This window comes from Tauraco erythrolophus, chromosome 5 (assembly GCF_009769465.1).
Source record: "Tauraco erythrolophus isolate bTauEry1 chromosome 5, bTauEry1.pri, whole genome shotgun sequence".
NCBI lineage: Eukaryota > Metazoa > Chordata > Aves > Musophagiformes > Musophagidae > Tauraco > Tauraco erythrolophus.
The window spans coordinates 74,978,109-75,005,948 of NC_141469.1; the positions used below are offsets into that span (position 1 = coordinate 74,978,109).

General features: G+C 41.9%; 1 protein-coding gene across 1 annotated transcript; it reads left to right on the forward strand.

Moving 5' to 3' along the window:
• The first annotated feature begins 1,701 nt into the window (after positions 1-1,701).
• Positions 1,702-24,908, forward strand: LOC104379571 (melanopsin). The gene is made up of 10 exons (XM_086611561.1): positions 1,702-1,835; positions 4,171-4,304; positions 5,839-6,042; positions 7,595-7,766; positions 9,461-9,616; positions 10,663-10,770; positions 15,788-15,962; positions 18,373-18,459; positions 20,148-20,297; positions 24,519-24,908. Exons 1-10 carry the CDS (start codon positions 1,702-1,704, stop codon positions 24,906-24,908), a joined length of 1,710 nt encoding a protein of 569 aa, XP_086467687.1.
• Positions 24,909-27,840: the final 2,932 nt, after the last annotated feature.

Here is a 27,840-nt window from a genome sequence, read left to right on the forward strand (position 1 = left end):
GGCGTGTCAGTGCCTGGTGCCACCGAACAGCCACGTGGTGTTGCTTTGCTGTGCCACCTTCTCATGCGCTGCCTGCTCTTACGCTGCCTTTCACAGCTTCTTCAAGGGTAAATGCTTCTCAGGGTGATGTTTTTTCTTACTGCCTAATCACTGGGAATGGCAGTGACAGCCCCCTGGTGCAGCCAGTACCAGCAGACTCTCCCTTTCCTTTCTTTCTACTTTCGCAAGGATGTTATGTTTGGTGAAGTGTCACATTGGCGGTAGCCATCCTATCACAGGTAAAGCCTGTCAGGCTACGGAGAAAGCTTGAAAAAAACTTTTCACCTCGAAGCCGTAGATTTTATGTCATTTACAACATCACTTCAAGCCCAGGAGCTTTGCTGTCACCATTTCTGCTCCTGACCTGCTCTTTTGCGGGTGCTGCAGGCATGCTGTGCATCTCGCCGGGCACTCTCTATTGCCAAACACCACCGGCCCCGGGGAGTACCCCAGTGGGATTGCAAGGGTAAGGGGATAATGCCCACAGCCAGGCCTGTTCTACAAGGGAGGAGCTGTATTGCGTGCACTTCTAGATGAGCGAGGAATAACAGAAGATGGAAAGGAGAAGCAGCAGTATGGAAGATTAGGAGCTAGCAACAGGGGAGTGGTGGGGAAAGACTGTTCTCATCATTTTCAAATAGCCACTTAAATGCTACCACTGGGGCAAGAGTTATCGTCTTGAACCTGTTCTGTCACCCAGCTCCTCTCCCACAGGCCAAAATCAGCCCTGTCCCACACCCTGCACATCACTGAGCGTCGCAGCGGCGAAGCGTGGCGATGAGGAGCAGGTCCTCAGCGGTGACAAGGTGCCATACCTTTGACTGACCTGTCCTGATCTGACCGCGTGTGTGAGCACTCTGCGTGGCTGCTGCTGACTTGGTAAATAAGAAACTCCATCGGGCACTTTGGATTCTTCTCGTTGATAACGCTAATGAGAGCTGAGTGGATTAGCTGTAGGCTGTCCTGCTGCTGAATTTAGCCAGTGATAAATCTGAATTTATTTAAAAAAAAAAAAAAAGTAGAGAATTGGTGGGGTTTTATTCATGTGCTGAAGATAAAGGGCAGTGAAAGAGGTCAAGGCTATTTAATGTATTGGTGCCTATACAGGCAATGCTCCTGCTGCTCCTCTGGTCTCCTACCTTTTCCAGGGGGAATTCCAAGGTTTTGCAGCACTGTAAGTCAATGGATAGGGAGCTTGGGGAGACCTGGGGTATTTCATGTGGTATCTGTGCTCCTAATAAAACCAAAGTATGATGGGCTATTCCTTGTTGAACTTAAGTTTGTGTTGTCAGCTAGCTCTGCACCCCAAAGTGCAGTAGTTACCCAGCGCAAGTTTCGTGCTAGCACATCTTTGCCTTTTCCACATCACCATTGTAACTCCCTTAATATTTTTTCTAGTTTTTCTTCATTGTTTGGTTGTTCGTTTGCTTGGGTTTTTTTTAATACAACCCTGTACTGTTAAATAAAGTAATGAAGGCTGTTTGGGGGAAACTTGATAGCAGAGGATATGAAAAGAGTGCAGAGATGTGTATTTGATTTGCATGAACGGTGGAAGCAAGTGCTGTGCCTTCCTTCAATAGGCTGAGCATGTGTCCCCATGTGATAAGCATCCTGAATAGGCTAAGTTCTCTTTTTTCTCTATTTTCCATGCAGAATTTGAACATGGGCACCCAACTGCACGCTGTGACCAAGGCAGAGATCCCCGACTACGTCCTTTACACCGTAGGAACGTGTGTGCTCATCATCGGCTCCATTGGCATCATCGGAAACCTCCTAGTTCTCTATGCGTTTTACAGGTACAAAAATTAATTTTACAGTTCATCTGACTGGCCTTGAGGTTCACGTGTGCCTGTGTGCAGATGTTCTGCACTTGTTTCCTCTTGGATTAAACCTCCAATTAAAGGCTGATAGCAACAAATGAGAGGAGAAGTGCAACCCCCCCCACATGCATTCACGCACATCACTGGTAACCTCAGTGTAAATTCCTCATGTTTTAAGGAATGAAAGAAAAGAGGAAAATAAATACCTTGTTCTGTAAACAATTCCACTTGAAAGTTTAAAGAAGAGTTTAATACTTTTAAAATAGATAGAAACCACAGTCTCCCTCTTGCAGACTTCTTCACTAACCTTGTAGAATTTGCAGAAATACTTGACAAAAACTGACGTTCTTCCCAGCAACCCAGATGTCCTGGAAGGACCAAGAAAGCAATGAGCTACATGAAATGAGCTCATGCCATCAGTGTATTCCCTGCTTCAGGCAGATCACAGGATTTGTCAGTTTGTGTGCTCTCTTGGCCTCTGTCAGTGTAATAGACAGCTAAAGCTACTGCACGTAGAGTACGCAAAAATCTCATGGAAAAAAAATAAATAGCCACCTTCTGCTCCACATTGTGATGCTGGATTTCTGAATCCTCTTGCTCACTGCTTGCTGTCATCATGCATGGTGACGCAGAGGAGGGGGCTAACAGTGCTAGAAGCACTGGTGGGGTAATGAACCACGTGTTAGTTTCTTATTCTTAAACATTTAAGATGAATAAATTAGTTTAGTTGTTTTGAATAACTAAACTGAATTAACTGGCTTTTAATATGAGACACTGAATTCCCTGCAGCTGTAGATACCTTCATGATTTTTGAAATGCAGTGCAAGCTCTCCATTTTTATTGAAATTTGTTTGGTTTAGTTGATGTAATAAAAGCACTAAATTGTCGAAGTAGGAAAATCTCTGTAGGCAGATAAGCACCTGTGAAGGTGTGAACTCTGCAGCCCCTCTCACCCAGCTGTTGCAGGCAGTTATGATACTCAAGATTTTGTTTGAATTGCAGCAGCATTGAGATTAATTTCTCAATTTCTTTGTCAGTATTTATTAATATGAAGAATGAAATTCATGTTAGCTGCAAGTAACTCAGAGAAGCTTAGAAGGTCAACTTTCTACACTGAAGGAAGCATTTGGGTGAAAAGAAACAACTACTTCAAACTATTGAGAGTTACTGTATTCAGGTTCCAAGAACAAAGCTATTCATAAAATCCTGCTCCCTTCCCATGACTCACAGAGAGTGCCAAGTCATCTCTTTTTGTATTATATGTACCTGACACTGTGAAAAGCCCTGAATTCAAACTCCATCAAAGCTGTTTACTTGGCCACGCAACCAATACAGTGGTTTACATTGAGGGACCACTAGTTCAGTGTTACACCTTCTGAGTATAGCCCTCAAAAGTGGCAGTAAATTTGGGTCAGCTGACCTCACAAATTATTGTAATTTTCCTAGTGGGACATAAGCTTTGATAGGAGTAACAAAGGCATGTTCTACAAAAAAAAAAACCCCAAACAAAACAAAACAGTAAAAGTGAGAGGCCCTTTATCATGTTACCAGTATCTTTATTTCTCTTAGCCAGAGCCAAGCGTAGTCTTGAATACCAGCTGAAAGTTTCCGAGAGGTTGAAATGCCAGATACCCCTAAGAAGTGAGACTACGTTAGGTGGTGAGATGCGGGGGGAAAAAAACCTGAAAGTGATGTTTGTTTTCTTCAGATAAACTTTGCTTGCAGACTGGTGGCTGCTTTCACCCTCCTTGTTGCGATGTTTAACGTTGCCTGTTCATCGGCAGCTGAGTGCTTTTGTTCTCTCTTACGAGGTGTATATGAACAAAAGTATTGTTTTCAAATCTCTGTGTGTGCTCTGCTTGTGCCGTAGCGCTTTGCAAAGGATCATTTTGTTAGTGGTAATATGTGGTGACTCTTCAGATCAGCAGCTTTTAAAAATTCACCAAAAGCAGGTCCTTCGGCTCTGTAACCTGCTTCAGATCCTGGTCTTGTGTAGCGCAGGACACGCTCAGTGTTACTGCTCTTATAGGCAACTGCTCTTCTCCTGAACAAATCCATATTTTTCAAGACAGCTGGAATTCTCCTAAGTTTGAAGAGGAAACAATCCCTTTTATCCCCCTGCCGTTGTCAGTCACCATTTTGAAATGACTACATGTGTAGCTGCAGTAATTGACTGATGATTTGCAATCGATTGACTGTAAGTAACCACTGATTCCAACCTGGATAGTATTTGTTTATAGTAGTAAGCGAAGTTATAAATATAACTGTTCACTTTGTCTATTTAAAATCACATATTTCTCATGTTTTTAAGCAACAAGAAGTTGAGGACACCTCAAAACTACTTTATAATGAATTTGGCTGTGAGTGACTTCCTGATGTCGGCTTCTCAGGCACCCATGTGCTTTGTCAACAGCTTGCACAGAGAGTGGATACTTGGAGATATAGGTACTTTTCAACACCAATTCCTACCTCACCAACTCTACACTGTCTGCAGCCTATTTTAGCAGAAACAGTCTTGGCTTATGCCCTGGAGACAGCAGCACAAGACTCTTGAGCAACAACCCAGGTTCTTGACATCATTAGTTAGCATGATGGCATATGTTTTTGTGTTATAGGTTTGATTCTTTCATCTGGCTTATTTTGGAAAGAAAGGAGTCAACATCAGCATGTAATCATGTAACCCTTTAGCTTGTAAGGTCAGATGCTATGGCTGAAGATGGGTAGAAAAGTTTTATTACATCGTAAATATTTTTTTCTGTGTTAGTTAGAGGGAGTTAATGTTTTTATTTAGAAATGCATGTTGATATCCGTTAGCATGTTTCTAAGAATCTTGTATTTAATTAAGAGATTTAAATAACGATAGTCAGTTGAGGACTCTGCAAATCTAAGCTCCTTTCTCTCCCACTGCAAGAAATAAAAACTGATGCATGCTCCAACTATAGCTGAAATGTGAGTATAGCAAGTTCCTTGGAAAGCTCAATGCTCTGCTTGGTACTGCTCATCAGATCATTGGGTGAAAATTTGCGCCAAGTAGCGGTTGTGTATTGGTGGAGCAAGCCCAGAGACCATGTATTATTTAGCAGCACAGAAGGGGCTCTTCTTTAGTTTGAGGATGTTTTTAGTCTTGCTCATCCCCTTAGATAAAATCAGTGTAGATTATCATGCTGCCACAAATGAAGCAATTGAATTGGGTTGAGTGGGATTTGGTCCTTAATTGCAGGTTACTTGTAAAGACTCTAGAAGAAATCTGCTTTAAGGTTGAATCTGGTATTTCGACTGCCTCCCGTTTCCAGTGGGCTGTTGTCTATAACTGCATGGGGTGATGCAAGATCTCAGAAAATGAACGATCATTTGACACAGGTTTCTGAATCAAAATAGGGACAGTGTAACTCTGCAAATTCTCATCTGCTAGCACAGGCCTGAATGCAAAGAGGGGGGAGAAAAGAAAAAACTCTTTCATGTAAAAACTGTCAGAATTTCTAAAGTGCTGCTGCTAAATACAGGAGCTGGAGCTATGTTTTACAGCTGGTCTTTTAACCATCAAATTTAAATGACTCCAACATTTTTAAGCCACATAAACCAAAAAGTAATTTTTCAAAACATCCATTTGTCATTAGCAGACGGATGTCTGCTGCAGCCTGTTAAGATCAATATATCGGGCAACAGTCCAGGAAAATGTAACTTTAATTAGATTGAATTTTCTTTGAGGCAGTTTTCCATTGACAAAAGGTTCCCAATTGCAGCCTGCAATGGAGAGTAGGATTTGTTAAATACATGTGTTTGTGTTTTGTCAATATTTGTGGGGTTTTTTTTTCTAATAAATTCTTAACAATTACGAAATAGGCTAAGAAAATCCTTAATTCTCTTAATAGCAGAGAAGTCCTGAGCTAGGAAAAAATAGGAGGTTCATTATGTCAGGCTCTGAGAGAAAATGTGCGTCTTTTAAGAAAATCCCTGACTTTGCCATTTTCTGCTTTAGGCTGTGACTTGTATGCTTTCTGTGGGGCACTTTTCGGAATAACCTCCATGATGACTTTATTAGCTATTTCTGTTGACCGTTACCTTGTGATCACTAAGCCCCTACGATCCATACAGTGGACTTCAAAGAAACGCACCATGCAGATCATCGCTGTCGTGTGGCTGTACTCGCTGGGATGGAGTGTGGCTCCACTCCTCGGGTGGAGTATGTTGTCTACTTTCTCTCTTCTTACGTTCCCTACATAGTCTGCTTTTGCCTTGTTTAGGGTATGAAAAAGTGAGTCATTTGATAAGTTCTCAGTTTGATAAGTTCTCTAGCCACCAGCTGACGACTTGTTGTCACACTGTATATCTGCACTTATTGTAGTGCAGATACCCTCTTCCTCCCTACTCCCAGGTTGTATTAGAATCATAGAATCATAGAATCGTTAGGGCTGGAAGGGACCTTCAAAGGTCATCTAGTCCAACCCCCCTGCAAGGAACAGGGATATCTCCAACTAGATCAGGTTGCTCAGGGCCTCATCCAACCGGGCCTTGAACGTCTCCAGGGATGGAGCATCCACCACCTCTCTGGGCAACCTGTTCCAGTGTTCTACAACTCTCATGGTAAAAAATTTTTTCCTAATATCCAACCTGAATCTACCTCGCTCTATTTTAAAACCATTACCCCTTGTCCTATCACAACTGGCCCTCCTGAACAGCCTCTCCCCATCTTTCTTGTAGGCCCCCTTGAGGTACTGGAAGACCGCTATAAGGTCACCCCGGAGCCTCCTCTTCTCCAGGCTGAACAGCCCCAACTCTTTCAGCCTGTCCTCATAGGAAAGGTGCTCCAGCCCTCTTATCATCTTTGTGGCCCTCCTCTGGACCCTCTCCAACTGGTCCATGTCCTTCTTATGTTGGGGACTCCAGAACTGGACGCAATACTCCAAGTGAGGTCTCACGAGGGCAGAGTAGAGGGGGAGAATCACCTCCCTCGACCTGCTGGCCACGCTCCTCTTGATGCAGCCCAGGACGCGGTTGGCTTTCTGGGCCGCAAGAGCACATTGCCGGCTCATATTGAGCTTCTCGTCCACCAGTACTCCCAAGTCCTTCTCCTCAGGGCTGCTCACGATCCATTCTCCACCCAGTCTGTAATTGTGCCTGGGATTGCCATGACCCAGATGTAGGACCTTGCACTTGGCCTGGTTAAACTTCATGAGGTTGGTACGGGCCCACCTCTCCAGCCTGTCGAGGTCCCTCTGGATGGCATCCCTCCCTTCCAGCGTGTCGACGGCACCACACAGCTTGGTGTCATCGGCGAACTTGCTGAGGGTGCACTCCATGCCACTGTCCACGTCACCGACAAAGATGTTGAAGAGGGCCGGGCCCAACACTGACCCCTGAGGGACGCCACTCGTGACCGGTCTCCACATGGACATCGAGCCGTTGACCACTACTCTCTGAGTACGGCCATTGAGCCAATTCCTTATCCACCGAGTGGTTCATCCATCAAACCCATGCCTCTCTAGTTTAGAGAGAAGAATGTCGTGCGGAAACATATTGTAGATGTAGTATTAGCTGGTTTTGAGAGTCTGGCAGTCAAGACCTCCTCTCCACATGTGCACTCGCTTTCTCAGACCACAAGTATAATATGGCCAGCATAGCTCTTGAAGACTATATATACAGTACGGGGTTTATTTTAAGTGCTTAGTTGTTGAATCAGCAGCTGTGCAATCTTTAGGTGTATGTGTAAATAAAGCATTCCATGTATTTTGCAGGTTCCTATGTGCCTGAGGGCTTGATGATATCCTGTACATGGGACTACGTAACCTACTCCCCTGCAAACAGAAGTTACACCATGATTTTATGTTGCTCTGTTTTTTTTATTCCCCTGATAATAATATTCCATTGCTATTTATTTATGTTCCTGGCCATAAGACGTACTGGCAGGTAAGTAATGGAGTTGAAATACAAAAATCTCTCTTTTCTAGTATTAGAAGGTTTTCTCAATTTCTTCAGCTGCAGAAAAATCTGAATCAAAAATTAATCTGAATTGAAATTGGAGATAAAGTGGCAGTTCATTAATAACTGTAACTGGAGAAATATTTTTCCAATATAAAAACTGGAATGGATGTATGCATTTTGGAGTAGGGAAAGAAGTCTCTGGTGGGTCTAATCTTATCCCAGAGTGTGGTAATTAATAGTTTATCAGATAATTTGATAGTTTGGATTACTCATGTGTCAGACTTGCAATACCAGGAACACGGTCCCTGTGCATTCGTTTCAGCACAATTTTCAGCACCAAGGGGTGACAAATAGCCTGTAGCAATGGAGGCATCATCTGCCTTTGAACTGCTCTGTAAACATAGCAGTCCTCATATTTTTCGACAGTTTTGTTTAAGGCAGGCATCCCAGAAAACCTTGCGGTTCACTCAAGCATCACAATTTCACACACAATATCTGACTATGCTTATTAGGACACTTTTTTTCCCAAATTCTTGCTCTATATTTGAAATAAAAAATCAGCAGGGTGTTAGATCTGTGAAGTAATTTCATTCTGTCAGTTATTCTTCTCCTAATGAGCACGACTTATCTTTGGTCTGATCCAACACCAGCCGGAGCTGTGAGTCCTTCCTGCTGCTCGCAGTGTCATCAGCTCCGATGACTTTACACTGCACCAACCTGCAGGCACTTGTTGAAGTAATTTGGCTTTGCAAGGCTAAATTCTGGTCTTACAAGCATATTTAGCTGTATGCCTAAATTGAAGTTCTGACTGAACTCTGTTCTTGGTTCTCACTATGCTTTGTGTATGGCCACAAGATTTTTCTATGCCTTTTGCTCACTAATACTGTAAACTCATTTTATGAGTGTGTTCACAGAGCACCTGGAAGCAATTTGTTACCCTCCTGGCTGGTAATTTCTGTCTTCAGCCTGAAATATATCTTAATTTACACTGATATGTGAATATTGTTACTTCTATGCTAAACTATGTAAAATGCTAGACCATATAAAACTGTTTTTTGAATAAATTGTGGGGTGTTTGTCTGATGTGAGAAGAGAATTTGATGGGACGTTTATTAACAAAAGTATTAGAACTGCCTGTTGTACTCTCCCTTTAAAAAAAACTCTTATCCAGTGAATAAATCTTCAAGGGGAAAAAAAAGTCCCTGTAAGCGTTTGGGGCCAGGTTCCTCAGAACAGTCAGGGTATTCCAGTACGTATTATCTTGTGAGCTGGAATTTCTGCAAACTGTTTCTCCCTTGAAAAGGAAAAGGCATCAGATTTGAGTTTGCATCCAGCTGTGCCTTTGCTTGCTGCACCTCTGAGAACAACAAAGGGCAGAGGACACCAATTTCTTCACGCTTCAAACCCGAAACACTCCTCCTGTCAGGATAAGGACATGGTGGTCCTGTCCCATAGTCCCAGGAGTTCTTCTGTCTCAATCCCACAGGCAGATGAAGCTCAAACCAAAGCGTCTGGGACCATTTTACTACATTAATTACCTTTTAGAGTTTCCAAATATCAGAGGACAAAAGAACAGTTAGAGCAGAGAAAGATGAAATCTGCTTCATTTTGCATGTTGCTGAGAATGCATTGCTCTTTCACCCTCCTGCTGACATATCTGTATTTTTAACACCTCACAGAGATGTTCAAAAACTGGGGTCCTGCAGCCGGAAATCCTATCTCTCTCAGTCCATGAAGAATGAGTGGAAACTGGCAAAAATTGCTTTTGTGGTCATCATTGTGTTTGTCTTGTCCTGGTCTCCATATGCTTGTGTCACCTTGATTGCCTGGGCAGGGTAGGTAGAAACATAATCTAAAAAGCATGGATTATTCTGAAATATAAATATGTGTTATTTTTACCCACAAGAAACAGATCTCCCTTTTGAAAGGCTTTTAAATAGTTATTACAATAGAAGTGATATTGTTTGCTTCACTATATCCTTGTGGATAAATCCAGGAAAGGGATTATTCGTCCATGTGTTTTAAAATTATTATGACTTTCTATCTGCATTTTTGGTATACATTGTTTCCTCATTGTTGCTTCCTCCATACACTGCTGCCTCTGACAGAGGGCAGAAAAGAGGTTAAATTCCCACATCTCCACCCCTGAGCTCCTGTCTTCCTGCAACCACTCTCCGCTCCAAAGGGACCTGTTGTCTTCTCATTACATGTTCTTGATTCCAAGGTCAGGTTGGGCAGGGCTTTGAGCAACCTCACCTAGTGAAAGACGTCTCTGCCCATGGCAGGGGAGGTTGGATTAGACGATCTTTAAAGGTCCATTCTGACTCAAATCATTCTGTGATTCTATGATATTGGTTATGATTATCCTGCACAACGTTGATCACGTGTGCAGGATAATGTGACTGTGGGACCTTAAGAGGAAAATATTGATTTCAAACCACTTCCAGTCCTCTCTTCCTTCTGCAGCATTTGCAACTGAGTCATTGACATGGCTGTTGCTGCTGAAAGATTTTTAGGTTCAATTCTGATTTCTTTTTTATCATCATTCCATTTTTCAAGATGGTTACAAATGGAATTGTTTTGGGTTTTTTTTGCCTAGCATAGAAACAGAGAAGGTGGCTCTTTGTGTTCCTGGTCATGCTCAAATAGATAACTAATTAATTGCATGTTTTTCATCTTCTCCAAATGAATGAAACCAAGTACACACTGCCAAATGCAAGCCTTTCATCAGAGCAAAGACTGCATTTGAATGAATTAACATTTCAGGGGTATTTCTTATCAAGAGATCACAGCACAAAAACAGTCAAAAAGAGTAATATGCTTTAGTAATTGAGTATTAATGCATGGCATAACTGCATGTAATGTTTTTGCTTTGTTTTAGTCGAGGCAACACCCTAACACCATATTCTAAATCTGTGCCAGCAGTTATTGCCAAAGCTTCTGCAATCTACAACCCCATCATCTATGCAATAATTCACCCAAGATACAGGTACAGTAAACTTATAGGTATGTGTATAACTGTTCATGCAAATGTGTTTTTTACAATGGACAAACCACCCCCATTCCTTCAGGCTCACCTTGTGCAGCGCGTGCTTGTGCCCTGACCGCCCCGTGATGGAATCCAGGTGGTCAGACCCAGCACTGTGTCCACCTGGTACAGGGCAGCCCAAACTGCACGTGGAGCTCCAGAAGTGGCCTCAGGGGTGGCCAACAGAGGGGAATGGTCCTTCCCTTCACTTTCCTTTCCCCTTACAACCCAGTTCTGTCTTGTGGAGCCTCACAACACTGTGACTGACCATAGGAGGAGACAGTGCTCAGGGTTATCTTTTGCCATATCAGGGTCATTTGCTAAATAGTGCTCTCTGATTAATAGACCCCATCCAGCGAGGCTCAAAAATCGCATCATCACCAATTTCAGAAGCTATACATGCGTATGTTTGAAGTTTGGTTTTCTGAAGCACTTAAGTTATTCTCTTCAGTACTAATGTAAACAAGTTGCGGGTCTTTGAGAGAAGTTCTGTGAGGAGTAAACAGCATTTTCATAGAAGTTCTGTGCACAGCAAGAGCTGTAGAAAGCCATAATCGAGACAGAGATCCCTGCAAATGAGAGAGGTTTTCCAATACTGCTTTTTCAGTAGCAGGCTTGCTAACTTGGGTCAACGAGTTTTTGCCTTCAAAAAATACAGCAGATGCTTCTGAAATACTCTGAGTAAAGAAGTCTCTTCTGAAGGTTGTTTTCATATTTGTTTCATTTAGTCATTTCAGGGAAAAGACTTTCCATTCTCTACCTTTTTAAAAAATATTATCTTTGACTTAAGTTTGACACTACACTAACAGGGTTCATTTGGCAAAATGTAATGTTGATCACTTCTCTGAAACTGCAGATATGAAATATTTCTGAACCTATGCCTTCATAAGCAAATTATACTACGCTTTAATTCTATTTGTTATTACAGATGTTAATTACTGTGCATTTTAAAACAGAACACTGTGGCAACCCAGCAGAATTTCACTAACAAAATCTCAAACATTATTCAGTCTCAATAAGCTGCATGGTTAGCCGATCTTTGGTGCCTTTTTATTTCCTTCTCAAGTCTCTCACAGCCAGTGAATGAGTTTCTGAGCTGAAAGGTATGAATTCTGCTTTATATCTTGGCCCTCTGACTGCAGTAAGGTAAGGGGTAGAGAGCATAAAGATAACTTGTTCCCAACGAGTAGATGATTAGAAAGGTAACAATGTGTTGCACAAAAAGATTTCCATACTGTCGCGCTGATGAGAAACCTACAACACTAAGTGAATATAATGATAATCTAATATACCATAATAGACACTTCTTCAAAGAATCAGAAACATTTCCTTCTGCAGAAGAAGGTCCATTATCATCTCCTTTAATAACTTCTTTGAAGCATCCTTATTGGTCTCCAGAGACCAGCTCAGCCTTCCCCAACATTTAGGAACTCACAGCAGTATACTTGAAAGAACCTATACCTCGCGCAGAAGATACAGCTCAGAGCTTGTAATTTCCTCGTGTACCTGTAGATGTGTTTTTGAAACATTAGCATTGAAAAATACTTTATTATATAAAAGAAGACATGCCTGTTACAGAACTGCTATTCAGCATATCTCTAGATTTTTGTGCAAGTCTTTCAAAGCATATCTACCACAAAGGGACGCTATGTCAAAAGTTTGGACGAAACACAGGGATGCTGTGGTGATAAATATGATAAATGTATAAATGCCACTAGATGGCAGCGTTAGGCGTCAGTATGAGGTTTGTCTCACCCAAAAAGTGGAAAAGCTGCTAAACTACATTGTCTGAAAACTAGGATTTGGGAGCTGGAAATTGAATTCGTTGTTTGAATGTCTGATAAATGATGATGTGATTGTAAGAATAGTTGAAGTTTCTCAGAAGGCTGGTGGAAATACACCCAGAAATGGTGAAAACGTGTATTTTGTTTGAAAATGTCTGCTATCGTAAGCAATACCGTTTTGCATCCTTAAAAACCTTGAGTCCATTTTATTTTTTGAAGGTTGCAGAGCATTTTAATTTAGAATAGGAGAATGACTAGTCTCTGATGGCTGGCAGAAGTTGAACGAGAAGTTTTGCATGGCTGGCTGACACATTATCAACATGGTGTTTTTTTCTGATCCAAAGCCACTGTGTTCAGTGATTTCTTATATTATTTTTGCAAGGTCAAGTGAGTGTTTTCAAAGCAGATACTATATAGTGAGCTGCTTTGATTAATCTTTTTCTTAACAACATCGGCTTTTCTAAGTAAAACTGTACTAAGAAAAAGGCTGGAGTCCACAACAAGATTTCAGACACTCTCTTAAAAAGTGTTTTGTTTTATTTTTCCCCTGCTTCCTCATTTGTATTTCTAGACATATCAACAGGAGAAGTGTTTATGGAGTTGTTGTGAAGACATTTAATAGACTTGGGAGTCATCCAGTCAGGAAAAGAAGTAATATTGGGTCCCTCATGATGAATCAAGCGTGCAGTTTTAAAACTGAAAAAGCAGCTACAGTACACTAGCAAGTCAGCTGGTGAAAATATGTTGGCCGAATCAATTTTGCTTGAAGAGTGAATAATGAATATGTATGTAAAGATAGGTTTTCTGGATAATTTCCAAATCTTCTAATAATTCAAGTTATGCCTTGAAAGTAATATATTCAATGACGGATAAACGGGCCAGCCTGTTCAGGCCCAAGACTTAAGGGTTTAGGCAGGGGATTAATTGCCATTTTGTATTGGAACTACTGAACCAAGTTAAATCTAAGTTATTTTCCAAATCTTTATAGAAAGAGGCGTGTAGATATCAGGATGTAAAGAGTTCAGATATGGCTCAAACCAGTGATGTACCACTACCATAGCAAGATGCTTTTTCGCACAGAGAGTTGCTGTCACTGCGTCTTAACACCCCAGCAAATCAGATCAGTCTTTTTGTGGGATTTCGTTACCTTAAGCAATGAAAAAGTAAAAAGGTGCATTACAATGATTGTAAATGAAAATATTATGTTGTGGTTTAGTCCAGCTGGCAACTAAGCACCACACAGTCGCTTACTCACTCCTACCCCTTGGTGGGCTGGAGAGGAGAAAATACAGCAAAAGGCTCAAGGGTCAAGACAAGGACAAGGAGGGATCGCCCACCAATTATGGTCACAGGCAAAACAGGCTCCACTTGAGGACAAATCAGTTCAATTTGTTACCAATCATATCAGAGAGGATAATGAGAAAAAATGCCAGGTTTTAAGAACACCTTCATCGACCCCTTCCCTCCTTCCCAGGCTCAGCTTTTCTCCTGATTTATCTACCTCCTCCCCCAGCAGCATAGGGGGACAGGAATGGGGGTTGCAGTCAGTTGGTCACACGCTGTTCCGGCCGCTCCTTTTTCCTCAGGGAGAGGACTCTTCACACTCTTCCCCTGCTCCAGCGTGGTGTTCCTTCCCACGGGAGACGGGTCTCCACGAACTTCTCTGACATGAGTCCCTCCCACAGGCTGCAGTTCTTCACGAACCACTCCAGCGTGGGTCCCTCTTTTTGGCAGCTGCTTTTTCAGCACCAGCCTGAGGTCTTCAATATGAAAACAAACTTACAGGGGCTTGGTATTTTCTCATGCCCTGTAAATTCTTGCCGATCCTCAAAACTTTTCATTTTCTTCACAACATTAGTGTTTTTGGTTTTGTTTTTTTTTTTTTTTTTATCCAATACTATGCAGGCAGCCTCCTGCACTCCTAAGGAGCTCTGTGGGGCTCTGCCAGCTCAGCGGCAGGCATCTCAGCAAAATCAGGAATGATGGTGTGGGCAGAAAGCTTTCTTCAGTCCTTGTCTCCACTGTAGGCACAGAGCTGCTTGTTTGGTAGTCTTTGAAATTAGAGAGGAAAGACATGCAGAAGTCTGGTATTCTGAGAGTGGTGATGGTGCCAGATCTTGGGGGTTGGTGGTGGTGAGTTGGGGTTTTTTGATTGTTTTTTCTCGTTTGTTTGTTTGGATTGGCAAACTAGTAAGCCCATCTTGCAGTTCCAGAACCAGGTTTCTGAGATTTTAACATATGTGATCTTTTCTGAGAACAGAAATGATGATTTAAAACGTACTAGTTATTCAACAAACCTGGTAACTATAGGAGCAAAGATTTTGCAATATACATACACTTGACTTGCACCTCAGTGTAAAGTCAATATACTACCGTCATCCACTGATCCGTAGGTCTCGCCTATCAGTTGTTCTCCATACATCTTGTTGCTACCTCGCTTGTTGACTTCTTCATTTAGTTTTGTGCCAGTATTAGCTTCATCTGCTGGGATGAAATAATGGATTTGGAGGCAGTGGGGAGGTGTTATACCAAATGCATCACCCTGCCACTCCTTGGTGGCAGTGAGAAGCAGACCAGCTGGCATCGTTCAAGGGAGGCTCTTGGGGACTTCTGCTTCATGGCGGGGCAGGGCTGGGGCCAGAAATAAGGGACTCACACAACCTTTACTGAGATTATTATTTAATGAATAAGGCAGGTTTTAAGTTCTTTGGGGTCTGGATCACCCTTCTCCTCTGTACTTGTACAGGGTGTTAATTTCCGATAGGAATTTACAGGAGCTGCTGCGATACAAATAAACAGCAATATCTGATTCTTCTAGCCCTCTCCTCCTTCCTTTTTTCCACTCTTCCTGCGCCTTTGCACAGAGAAGGCCTGAAAGTTTTCTGTGTCAACTTTTTAATTAAATCAAAAGCAACTGTGCTCTTCAAGATGTTTTCAATTCTTACTACTTTTCCATGCAGCTCATCCATATGTGTTTTGATTCGAGGCCCAGAAGCCACCTGCTATTTTCCTTTCAGCCTGTTAAGTAGTTTCCACTAGATGCACCATGCTGTTTCCATGTAGTCTTTAAGACCTCCTCAATCAAAACGGAAGGCGTGCTGAGGTTATGGAAAGAGACAGTACTTTCACCACATGATTTTCAAAGCCGCGTCATCAATGTGCCATTTGTTTTTTCTTCGCCATTTTTCTTTCAGAAAAACCATCCACAATGCTGTTCCCTGCTTGAGGTTCCTAATACGAATATCGAAGAACGACCTCCTGAGAGGCTCCATAAATGAATCGTCCTTCAGGACCTCTCTCTCCAGCCATCAGTCTCTCACTGGCAGGACCAAGAGCACTTGCGTTTCGTCAGTTTCCACTGGAGAAGTTGTAAGTCTTTTCTTGTTTCCATGAAGAAGAGTGAGTATAATGTTTCTCTGACTCCCAAGATAAGTGTCTCTATAAATACATATTAAAAATTAGAGAATGAAAAAGAGGGGGGAGGTAGCTAAATTTTTGGGGGTCATGCGAGGTCGTTTCTGCAAAACCTTTCTGAGACATCATGCACGATGATGTCTGATCAGAAAAAGCATCTGGACCAGCATATCTGCATGATTCAGATGCTTATTGGAACATGAATGTTCAGGTTAAGTCTTTAATGTGAACTAAAAAGAGTCATTGTCAGGCATTTCCTATGTGCTGTATATAATACCCACCCTTTGCTACATAATTCAGTTTCTGGTGGAGCCTGGATGACAGGAAAACAGTCTCCCATCCAGAGTTTTCTAACCTATCCAAAGCTGTCTTATTATTCCAAAAGGAAGTCCATTTTCTGTAAGACAGGAGAGTTTTTGATTTGTTTCCGTGGATTTTAACCATGAGGAGTGGAAGACTCCTGCACCTGGAGTGAGGTGGGGTGTTTTGTAAGCAACATACCCCAAGTCTCGGTAAGGCTGGTGGTCGGACTGACGCATAGTGTGAAGAAGCACTTGCCTACAGCATGGAGTCTTTTCCTAGGGAAACGTCACAGGTTAGAAACTGGAGACATGTAACCTACCGGTTTGTGTTATGTTCGAGGTGAAAAAAGGTGAAGTGAGCCCTTTCTCTCCTTCCCAACCAAGCAGAATTAAATGGAAATCAGGTCTCATGGCAGTAGGATTGAGGGAGTCAGAAATAAAAAAATCCCTTGGGACTCTTCACAGCCCCTCTCGGCATGACCTTGCCTGCTCTCTAAGTCACAAGAAGCCAGCGTTGCCTGCAGAGGTGCGGGGAAGGCAGCTCCTGGGGCAGGGATGGCAGGATGGCAGGGGCTGGGCTGGGGCTGGCCCTCCTGGCGACAGCTTGGGTATATGACACCTCCCAGAGTGACGGCTGCCATTGGTAACCTTTCACGAAGGTATAAATCACTGTGACAGACTGAGTGGCAAACATTTGGCTCTTCTCCTGAGCCAGGTGGCAGGGATCTGAGCAAGGATGGCGCTCGATTATTTGCATGCTGTAACCTGCAGGCTGCTTTCAGGGTGCTGTCGCTTAGAGTTGGGCCAGGGAGCTCAGTTTCAATGAAATTGTAACTGCATTGAGTGTTTTTTGGGAAGACTGGGGCCCTTGATTTGGAAATGAATCTAGGACCACCAGGAAAACCAGCACGAGCAGTGCGCCATTCTTGAACAACGTAATTTTGCACTGAAGTTTCTGCTGGAGAATGGAAGTTGTTCCTTTCAGACAACAGCACCAGGGAGACGTCTGAACTCTTTCGTGGCAGACAGACAGTGAAGCAAACACACCTGAGCGAAAAATGCACTGTTCACTGGGAAACCAAGCAGTCCCAGCCAATGCTAGCACAGGGCCCAGGGTACTGACACAAAATTCAGACCTTCTGGCTGTGACATCAAAAAACAGAACAAAAAACCCACTCTAAGCGCCCGAGGGGAAGGCTCACTGCCTGATCCCTAAGGAAACAAAAATTATTCCATTACAAAAGACGGGTTACTTTGCCTCTATTTTGCATTAACTATGCAGCTGCATCAGGTAGACTTCCAGTTCAAATGACTAATTGTTCGTTACTGGGGAGCTTCAACCATACAGCTTGTGAAGTTGTGAACTGTCTGGGGACAAGGATCCTCTTCCACTTGTGACTGTGTATCAAGTATCCCAGCAGCATTCCCACCTACCAGTAGACAGCCTACAGGTTACTGTATTACAGACAAGTAATAATTATGACAATTAAAGATCATGAAATCACTTAAATGAGGCGTGTTTTGTCATTCAAAATTAGCAGATGTTTAAATACTATGCAATGGAAAAGCTACTTTTCAGGAGAGACCTGGTCTAGAAGTGACAAGCTTTTTCTATAGTGTTTCGTAAAATATGTCTAGCATGGAATTTCTTTTAAAATAAAACAATAAATAGAAGAGTGAAAGGCCTCAGCCTAGGCGAAGCCTTTTTTAGCTTACTGTTGTTCAGATTTGAGCCCAGGTGAGTTTGAAGTGTGTGGTGGGACTCTTGTGGAGTGTGCCACTGCTATAACACACCACATAGCATGAGGATTCCCAGATTTGCTTGCCTAGGCTCTCATAGTCTTCAGGGTGTGGGGGACACTTTCATGTTTATCTGGTTGCTGCTGTATTAGGGCAAAAGACCTTAATGAGATAGGGGAAAAAAAGAGTGACTCACTTTGTGCGGGCTATGAAATTTAGCGTTTGTCTTGACGCTTGAAGATACAAATAAATGCATAAATATTTCTGTTGCAATGTAAATGAAAATGAGATAATCTATCCTGCTGATTTAATTCCATTCACAGACCACTGATTACTCAATGATGCATGAAAATATCAACTCTGATGATTTCATAAACTGTAAAATACCCAGATCATCCTTGCAATATGAGGTTAGTATATGCAACATGTCTATATCTTATCGTTAAAAAAAAAAAAAAGTATATTTTATTTGGAATTTCTTAATAGCTTGAGCAAACAGCACACCCACACATATCTGTATCCCCCTTGAGATGATGGGGAGGACTACTTGTCTGCTTATGCTGTGCTTCATTCACTGGTTGTAGATGGCTTGTGTAGCGATGTGGAAATAGATTGACATAGTTTAAAATGGGGAGGCTCCTCATTTACTTATTTCCTACCTTTTTTGCCCCTTTTACCCTTTAATTTTCCTTGACTTAAAGTTTATTCCTAAATTCTCTCCTCATTACTCCTTTGTTTGATGTCAAATTAGATAATTTCTGCTGAATCACCCATCCTTTTCCAAGCAGCTTTCTGTTCTTCACTGTTGGTCACTACTTGGTTTTGGTTCATTGGGGTTAGCAGGTTATTGTGTGTGTGTGATTGGGATTGCTGTTTAAAGAGATGGGATAATGCAGATAAAAGGCTTCAGTCTTTGGCACAACTTCGGCTTAGGATTCTCAAATAAAACACCTGCTGTTGGCAATGCTCAGCACCGTGTTGTGCTGGGTTGATGCAGCCAAAGGTACTTGTTCTTGGGGCCACTGACAGCTCAGTGCAGCTGTACAGATTTTAGCTGAAACAGCAGGTGCTGAAATAAAAGCTAAGCACGATGACTCTCGCATGACAGCAGCACTGAGTGAAATTTTGGAATGCTCCAATAAAGTACAAACGAGCAAGAATGACACCATCAACACTGTAAAAGATGCGTCTGTTGCCACCAACGTTTTCTTCTATGTGTTATGTACATGTTAGTGTAGGGAGCCAGCAAATTCATGACTCACATAAAGTTGTATTTACAGTATAATTCTACAAGGGAGGAGAAATAGACAGGTGGCAAGATATAGATGTATGAGCAAGGTGATGCAGTGGAATTATGCGCTAGCTTCCCACTTGTGTGGAGCCCTACCTATCTATCTATCTGTATCTAAAAGCTGGTATGGAAAATCGCGGAATGATCTCATCACTGATACTCAATCAAAAAGTCACCACAAAGTTAGGGATGATGGATGGCCGCTGCCCAAGTCTGTAAATGGAATGGCATGGTTGCAATGCTGTGATTGTACTCCATTACTGGCATGCTCTTGGAAAACTAGTGTGGAGTCCACCCATTGCCTCCCATCCACTGTTGACAGTTCGGAGAAGCAGCAAGATCATGGGGCTTGAGAAGCCCCTGGTGTCCTAAGTATCCAGCTGGGATGTATACAAATGTGGGTTTGGGCCTGTGCATGTCCATGTTTTTGTACCAACTGATGGTCTCACAGAATGCTGTAAGCCATATTAAACATGTTGGTTGTACTTGCTCCCATCTTGAGACTTCAGGTACTATGCAGCTATAAGCATTGCACAAGCAATGAGATAAAAAAAGTGAAAAATATCTTGGTGAAAAGAGATTAAACAATTTTTCATTATTTCAAACATTTTTTCATTCAGAAAAATATTCCAGGGTAAGTGACAAGTTTAAAATTCAAGCCTCTCCCCAGGAAAGTTTTGAGTGTGAGACCTGTGTTGTAACAGCTCTAGTTTTCTGTAAGCGTGCATGGTTTCTTCTACAGTTTGAGAACTTTGAGAATTTGAGAAAGGATATAACTTTGTGTAATCCTTCATCATTTGTGATTAGACCTGGAGTGATGTAGATCTTGACCCTGTAGAGCCAGCTCATAAGAAACTGCAGCCTCGCCGAAGTCATTCTTTCTCAACAAGTGTGAAACAAGAGAAGAGAGACCTGCTCCCAAAGACTTGCAGCTATGATGCAGCAACTGCAGAAAAGGTAAGGAAAAAGTCACTGCTGGGAGCTCTCCATTTTATTGTTAATCTTGCTACAGTATGTCATCTCTGGAATAATAATTCAGCCTTTATACTGATCTCTTTCATCTGTAGGCTTTATTTATACTGATTCCAATGTCCTCTTCAGCCTTGCTGTTCTTTCTTTTTTTTTTTTTTTGTGACTAATTAGAATGTCAATAATGCCTTACAAACTTTTTTTACTGATTTGTTGCCTGTTTTTGGAAAGCCAGCATCCGCCCATAGCTCTAAAGCTGCATTAAAGCAGTCAGTAGCATCAAATGTAAGAAGTTGACTTGTTTGCATGTTTGTCTACCCCAGCTCCGGTTCCTCCCATCCTGACCCTCGTGTCTACATTGTGGCAGCCTCCTTTTATTAAAAAGTCAGGGCTGCAAAATGGAGTTCGACGTGATAGAAGCCACCCTTTTTTATCTTTTCAGTGTATATTAAAATGTTTTATTTTTGTTGAGGGGGAAGACGAGAAAGAAACTCCTATTTCTCCCTAAGTGTGGGAGAATCTGGCAGCTGCCACCCTTCCCCCACTGAAAGAGGAGATGGTGAGTACTCAGCGCATCTTCTGTGGATGCATCACAGTCCTTGCCCAAACCCCTGAGGTTTGGTGTCATGTGGCTGAAGAGCACTCAGTTCCCTGAGGAACTGCTGAGGGTGGGAGCAGTAGGTGACCCATGAGCCAGCTTCTGCCAGATCCGCATCAGCAGTTTCAAAACAAATATTTGTACGAGTGGCACTATGTCAAGCATTTATTGGTGTTGCATTTTCAAGAAAAGAAAGGACTTGCAACCCCCTGCCTGTGGCTGGACTGAGTAGTACCCACTTTTTGATGGAGGCACCTTTTCATGGGGTTACTCTAGTGTGTGTAACCAAACACGCACACCTTGGGCAGCTACAGCATCTGCTTCTGTCCCCTGTGCTCCCTTCCAGCTCTGAGGCTAATTGTCTAGAGACATCATAGTTTAAAGCAGGAGCTGTTCTGGAAATTTCCAGCCATCCGATGACCTGGCTCCTGCATGCATCTGCCCTGTCTTCTTTCATGTGTGTCTTCTTAAGATGAAGTCCTAAGCAACGTTGATCTTTTCCTATAACTGCTGTGAATAATATTGAGGGAAAAATAATGGCTTCAAACATAGTGTCAGGCAACATGGGCTCAAATGTACTACCCACCTCTGCTGCCCTCCATCAGTAGCCCAGTGTGTTCAAAGTTGTAGGTGAGTGGAAAAGGCAACAGATTGTCTCCAGGTGCTGGAGAACCACCGGCTTTTGATCTCACAAGGAAGTAGAAGGAAAATAAATCTAAGGTAGTTGCATAAAAGTGTTCAGCAATACAATAAATATTTCTGAATTCTGCAATTTAGTAACTCTGTAGCCCCAAAAAAAGCTCAGACACTATACTTCATCTTTGAAAGATGTCTGTTGGATTATTTTTGTAAACGACCTTTAAACAGAGTACCTTCATGTGGAGACTTTCAGTGGTGTTCACTGAGATGTGTGGAGTTTATTTACATTGAGTATTCAAAGCCTTATTTGCCTTTCTCAATGTTTTGAGCAAAGATTCCTGTGTGATGTGAAGCTCCTTCATGTGTTAGCTAAACGCATGAATATTCATTCTATCAGAATAAATATTTATTTGTCAAGCTCAATTAGAGTGCTTCACTATAAGGCCACCCATTTATCCTTAAAAAAAAACCCAACCAATGCTAAAGAAACCCCACTGCATTTTTAGATATTTATAATAAGGTTTTAATAACATTACTGGATTGTGTATGACTGCATTCCAGTTACGGCACTTTCAAAAATGCTCGTTTATGGAAATGCAAGTGTGAATTTGGTGAAGGATCATGTAATTTTTTGATTTAACAAAATATTTTTTTTTAGGAAAAGAATCTTACACTTCTTTTGCTTTCTTTAAGACGACAATCTCAACAACATCTGAAAAATTTATGTACCTCTAAATTCTTTTCACTGGCTGAGAACAGGTCTGCTTAATGCACAGTTGCAGATGGGTTGTCAAAAAAGAAAAATCATCCCTCTAGTGAAAGTAAAAAAGCCAATCAGTGTCCTGGGCTCGGTGCTTTCCAGAGTGTAGAAACACACAGGAGTTTTCTGTGCTGCGATGAAGTGATGATCTAGCCCCACGACTTATTGCAGCTAGTTAGAATGGTAATAGACTTGGTGTAGACTGACACCTGGAAACCTGCTGTGGCAGTGAAGAGGTCTTTTTGGAAGCTTTAAAATGTAGGCACATATTATGAGAATAAGATAGGTTTCAAAGGACAGTTGCCAAGTGGGCTCTGTGCATCCAGGTTTTGTCAAGGGAATTACCCGGCATGAAAACTACAAAAGAAACCCAACTTGGAAGTGGTGTCCTACCCTCTAAGCCATATCCAAAAGAAACTTGTTCTTCCGCTGTGCTAAAAACAGCACTTGAAGCGGGGAGAAGTGGTTTTAGGTTTTGGGGTTTTTTTGTTTTATTTTTGTCGTTGTCTTGGAAGAACACACTTTTCTTCTCTGTCAGGTTGATTTAAACCACTTTTTTTTTTTTTTTAGCACGTTGTGCTTCCCTCCACTTGAGTAGGTACAGCAGCTGGAGAAATCACTATCAATAGGGGTTGGTAAATAATTCCTCTTTATGGAATAGAATTACACAACGCTTCAATATATTCTACTATCTAATTTTAAACCCAGACTGACAGAGAGGGGAATAGGAGGAGAGAGAGAGACTAAAAATTCAGATTTTTAATTAAAAAAAAAATGCGAGAAATAAACATTTGGGGTTGTTTTTCTGTAAAATTCGACTAGACCTGCGATATGCAATAACATCTTCTGCCAAGCTACTTGCTAAGACTGAGATGACCCCTAAATCTTAAAAAAAAAAAAAACAAAACATAAAAAAATAAAAATATCTTCCCTATTTGAGTTAAGGAACCATTTAATTTGTTAGGCAATATCACAGGCTACAGACAAGGTAGAGACAAAGGGAGACAAGATTTCAGCCCCTGCTGGGTTGTAATCGTGCTAGAATCTGGTCTAATGTTTTTAAAAGATATTTCAGCACCAAACCCCTATAAATCCATGGGAATTATACCTGAATGCTTGAAGAAGACTAAAGTTGAATTAATGAGGTTAATGACTAGAACAGGAATATCTGCAATAGAGGAAAAATTTTACAACGCTACTACGGGAAACTCAAGCTATGGAGAGACTCAGTGTAACTAATTCATACACTTTACAACCGTATTAAGAGAAATATATAGAACTATAACTCAGAAAGATGTGTTATAGCAATAAAGCTTAGTCGTACCCTGAGCTCCATTAGGTTTCATGGGAATACACATAATAATGAAGTAAAAACTGTATTTTACTTTAATTGTGGATTTTTTTCCCCCCAGGAAGGAGAGACTTCTAACTTCTCTCTATATCTGGCACAGTGATTTTATAACCTTAACTGTCATTTTCTAAAGCAAGCTGAAATTGATTGCTCGTGCCTTCCATTGCAGCTGTATTTAAATATTAACTAACACTTTCAAAGCTTTTACTTCATTTACTCTGGTTATGGAAAGGTCACAGGGGAGTTGCCATCAGGGTCAAGTTAGAAATCAGATTTCACTCAAAATAGGCAGATGGGAAATGGTTAACAAAGCAAAAGCACAGCCACTGTTTTTACCTTCTTTCTTGGTGGAAGTACTGTCCAAACTATGAAAGCAAAGCCGCCCACTACCCTGAGGCAGTATCAGGAGCCATTTAGAGACACCATGATAGAGATTGTCACAAGGATGATGAAATTTTAGGCAAAGAAAGAATACAGTGTGCTGGAGTCTTATCTGAGATCTTTTCCATGAGAGAGAGAGAAGTACAATTATCCAGTACCTTGAGATATGTTAAAAGTGGAGGTTTGTGGGTTTTTTTAAACATAAAATAAGTCAGATACAGGAATGGGTTTTTCTTTGCTGCTTTTTTCCTTTTGGTGTCTGCTGATATTTGAGCATGTCTTCTTTCGCTTCATCTAACATCCTGCTTTCCAAACTGTAGATGTTAACACATCCTGGTTTTCCCTCTTTCTAGTCAGTGATTCAACTGTTTAGAAAATATGACTGGTGACTCAAAGAGTGACTTGTGGTAGTGAATATTTCAAATACTGGTTTCCATAGTCCTATGCTGTATGACACTAAAGCTTATGTCTCTGCTCCAGGTTTCGCTTTCCTCCAGCTGTTTGGAGAAGGTGCTTGGGCAGTCAGTCCCACACAATCCCCCGGCAACACTCGTGGCCAGCTCCCTAAAAGCAGCTTCTCTGCCTGTTGGTTTGAATAACAGCTGTGTCAGCAGAGGAGGAAACTCAGATTCATCGCAGACTGCAACTCAAGAAGGTCATGTTAATGGAGTCCTGGGCTCTGTTATTAGCAATATAGTCCCTCGCATCATCATCATTCCTACCTCAGAGACTGACCTATTTCGAGAGGAACTTGAAGAGGAAGAGACTGAATTATTCCACTTTCGTGACAAAAAAGGCAATCTGCTGGACTTGGAAGGGCTTAGCTCGTCCACAGAGTTCCTTGAAGCTGTTGAGAAATTTCTATCATAAGTTTGTCAAAACAAAAACTTTCCGGTAATTATTTTCTTGGCATCCGCTCCACTTAATTATACCAAATAACCGAAGCCTTGTGGGTTAGATCATCAGACTTTTTTGTATGTTCATACAGTAGTCACTAGGCAGGCTTCAGATTTATCTTTGTCCAGACCAGCTCGGGCATGGAAACAGGCATTCAGATTGTGCTGCAGGAAATGAGCAGTGGAAGATCTGGCAGCACGATTGAGTGGCATCAGTTGAGTCGGCTGCCTGCTTCGTGAGGCCGATTTGTAACCACAGATGGAGATGCCAGCAGAAGGAAAAATGACTGAGCGACATCAGAGGCAGCTGCTGAATGTTTCTGCTACCTGTGCGTGAAATGGCATTCCTTTTTTGGCAGATTTTCTTCTTGATTGCCACAAGGCCACAGCTTCCCCCAGCTCTGACAGTAACGCGGACGGCTAGATGATACAAACTAACTTTTAATCTAATTATTTTCGGTGTTGGTTTTGGTTTTTCCATGTTTTGTTGTTTGTTTTTGTTTTTTTTTTAAATAGGCAGCTTGCTAAAAGTAAATAGACAAACTGATGGTGTAACTGGGAAGTGACTGCTTGCTTTTAAAGTTTAGTGCTAAAAGTCTGGATTTTACCTCAGCTTTAGTACAATCACCTGAATGTCAAATGCAAGGTGCTGTACGCTAGAACATATATTGCTACCTGTAAAAGCACTTAGAGCACCTTCAGAGCTACAGTCTTGGTTATACATGTATGGACCCTAACGAGTCTGTGATTAAAATCGTGAACTTTCACAGTTGGCTCGACAAGTCTTTGATAAAAATAAAACCTTGGCTGCTGTCTTGCTGTCACTTGTCTCTTCGGAAGAGATTGTTCTCCCCTCCTCCTCTAAAATGACCAAGCAAATGTCTTCTCTTACAGATCACTTACCGGAGGCCTTCGGAGCACGTAAAACATTATCTTGGGGAGAAAACTCCACTGTATTGTGCTGTGGGCTACAGAACCTGCAGTCACATTGTTATCTGTGGTTACTGATTGCGCGTATTTTATCTGTGCCTCGCATTATGGCTCAGGCTCGCAAGACCGTCCTAGAATTTTATTCCTAACTGCATTCTTCCTTTCATTACCCATTTTCCTTTTTTGTAACATGTTCTCCTCCACATCCTCCCTTTCAGTCTCTGACCTTCAAATGTAGACAACCAGTTGAACTATATTGTTCTCCACATAATACCAGTATATCCCAGTAGAAAGCAGGAATTTCTCTGGATATAATAGTTAAAATATGTGGTCCGTTGAGTCTAGTCGCATTCAGACATCCAACAAGCATCTGGACGTGAGAGTTTATGTTCATCGTCTTGGTTTATTCTCTTGACTGTATCCTAGATTGTGCAGAGACCACTGAGAGCATTTCCAAGCTTTGTGCATATGCTGGCTGATCTTGAGAAATAATTTCTCTTTTCCTGTTTTCCTGATGCAAAAAACAGATGGAAAGATGGAAAGCATAGAAGTAATTTTTTTTATTAGTTTTTTATTACAAAAGAAAATAACACAATCTTGTTTGCCACAAACTAGACAGGAACACCACTAAAGAACAAGCTAAAACCCAAAGCAGCACAGGAGAGAGAGACGAATGCCTCCAAACTTGCAGACCTGAGGCTTTGCAGGGTGTCAGTGTGGCAGACCTTTGAGAGGACTGAGACACCTGCTTTTGGTATAGGCTATGCTCTTTTTAGGAAAAAAACAACTCTGGTGAATCTGCTGAGACAGGCTGCCTGTTGCAATGCTAACACTCTTAATGCTGCTATTATTTGAGGCACTCTGCAGTCTAGAGACCATCAGAAACAAGGTCAACATACCTCCTTACCTTGTAGGGAAAGAGGGGAAAGGGGTGACGAAGCCACATCATGCAGGTGGTTGTTTGCAAGCAGCCCTGGTGCTGGGGGCTGGTGCTCAGTCGGGGCAGTGCCACGCTGCGGTACGCACAGCCGGGCTGCCGAAGGCTGCAACCCACCAGGTGCCAGGTTTTCTGCCAGGGCCAGTCATTATGCCAAGGTCATCTGCAATCGGCTCGATGTTTCCAAAGGCAATTCCTCCATTCGAGGACTGGCGCGTTGAGCAGGCAGGATGGGTAGCTGCTGGGGACTGGGACGGGGACGTGCTCGCCTGCAGCTCCTCAGTGCCAGGCTTTCATCCAGTGCGTGGTTTTGGCCACACTGAGTAATCAAATGTTAATTAAATACAACATTTATGGAAAATGAGGGAGGTTTAACCCTAGGCTAAACATACTATCTTGCCATCTCTGGTTCTTTTCTTTTTTTTTTTTTCTGAACCTGTCCTCTCTAATTTAGTGTTTTGTTGGGTTTTTTTCCTTCTGTTAACGCTGCAGTCAGTGACTTTACTTCTTGCATTTAATATCCTCAGCTGGTGTATATCTTTTTTTCTTGAGCCAGATGTTGGGAAGTAACTGTTCTTGTAAGTCTTCCAAGAATATACCTGACTTTTACCGTTGTAATTACTCTAAATAACAATAGGAAAATGCATTTGGTGTTCCAAGATATAAAAGCATGCCCTGGAGTGGATTTGCACTCAGATGTTGACAGACTTGTACTAATAAGACTGTAGACAGGATATTGCCATAGTTTCCAATGGGATGAAGAAAGTAAGACCTAAAGTAAGTCAACAAACTCTTCTGTATCCAGATAAAGTTTTGTCTTCTACTTGTTAGCCTACAAGATGACTTTCCAGTGATCTCTTGCATATGTCCTGGTACTAATAAAGTGTCTCATAAAACTAGTGGTCTTGAGGTATGTGCAGAGAAGTGTTTCACTTTTATACTGTTGGTGTAACATATTATTAGTACCATTGCTTCTGAAGCTAATGTCAAGATTACTGTTTACTTCAACTGATGTAAGCTAGAATGCCAAATGAGATAG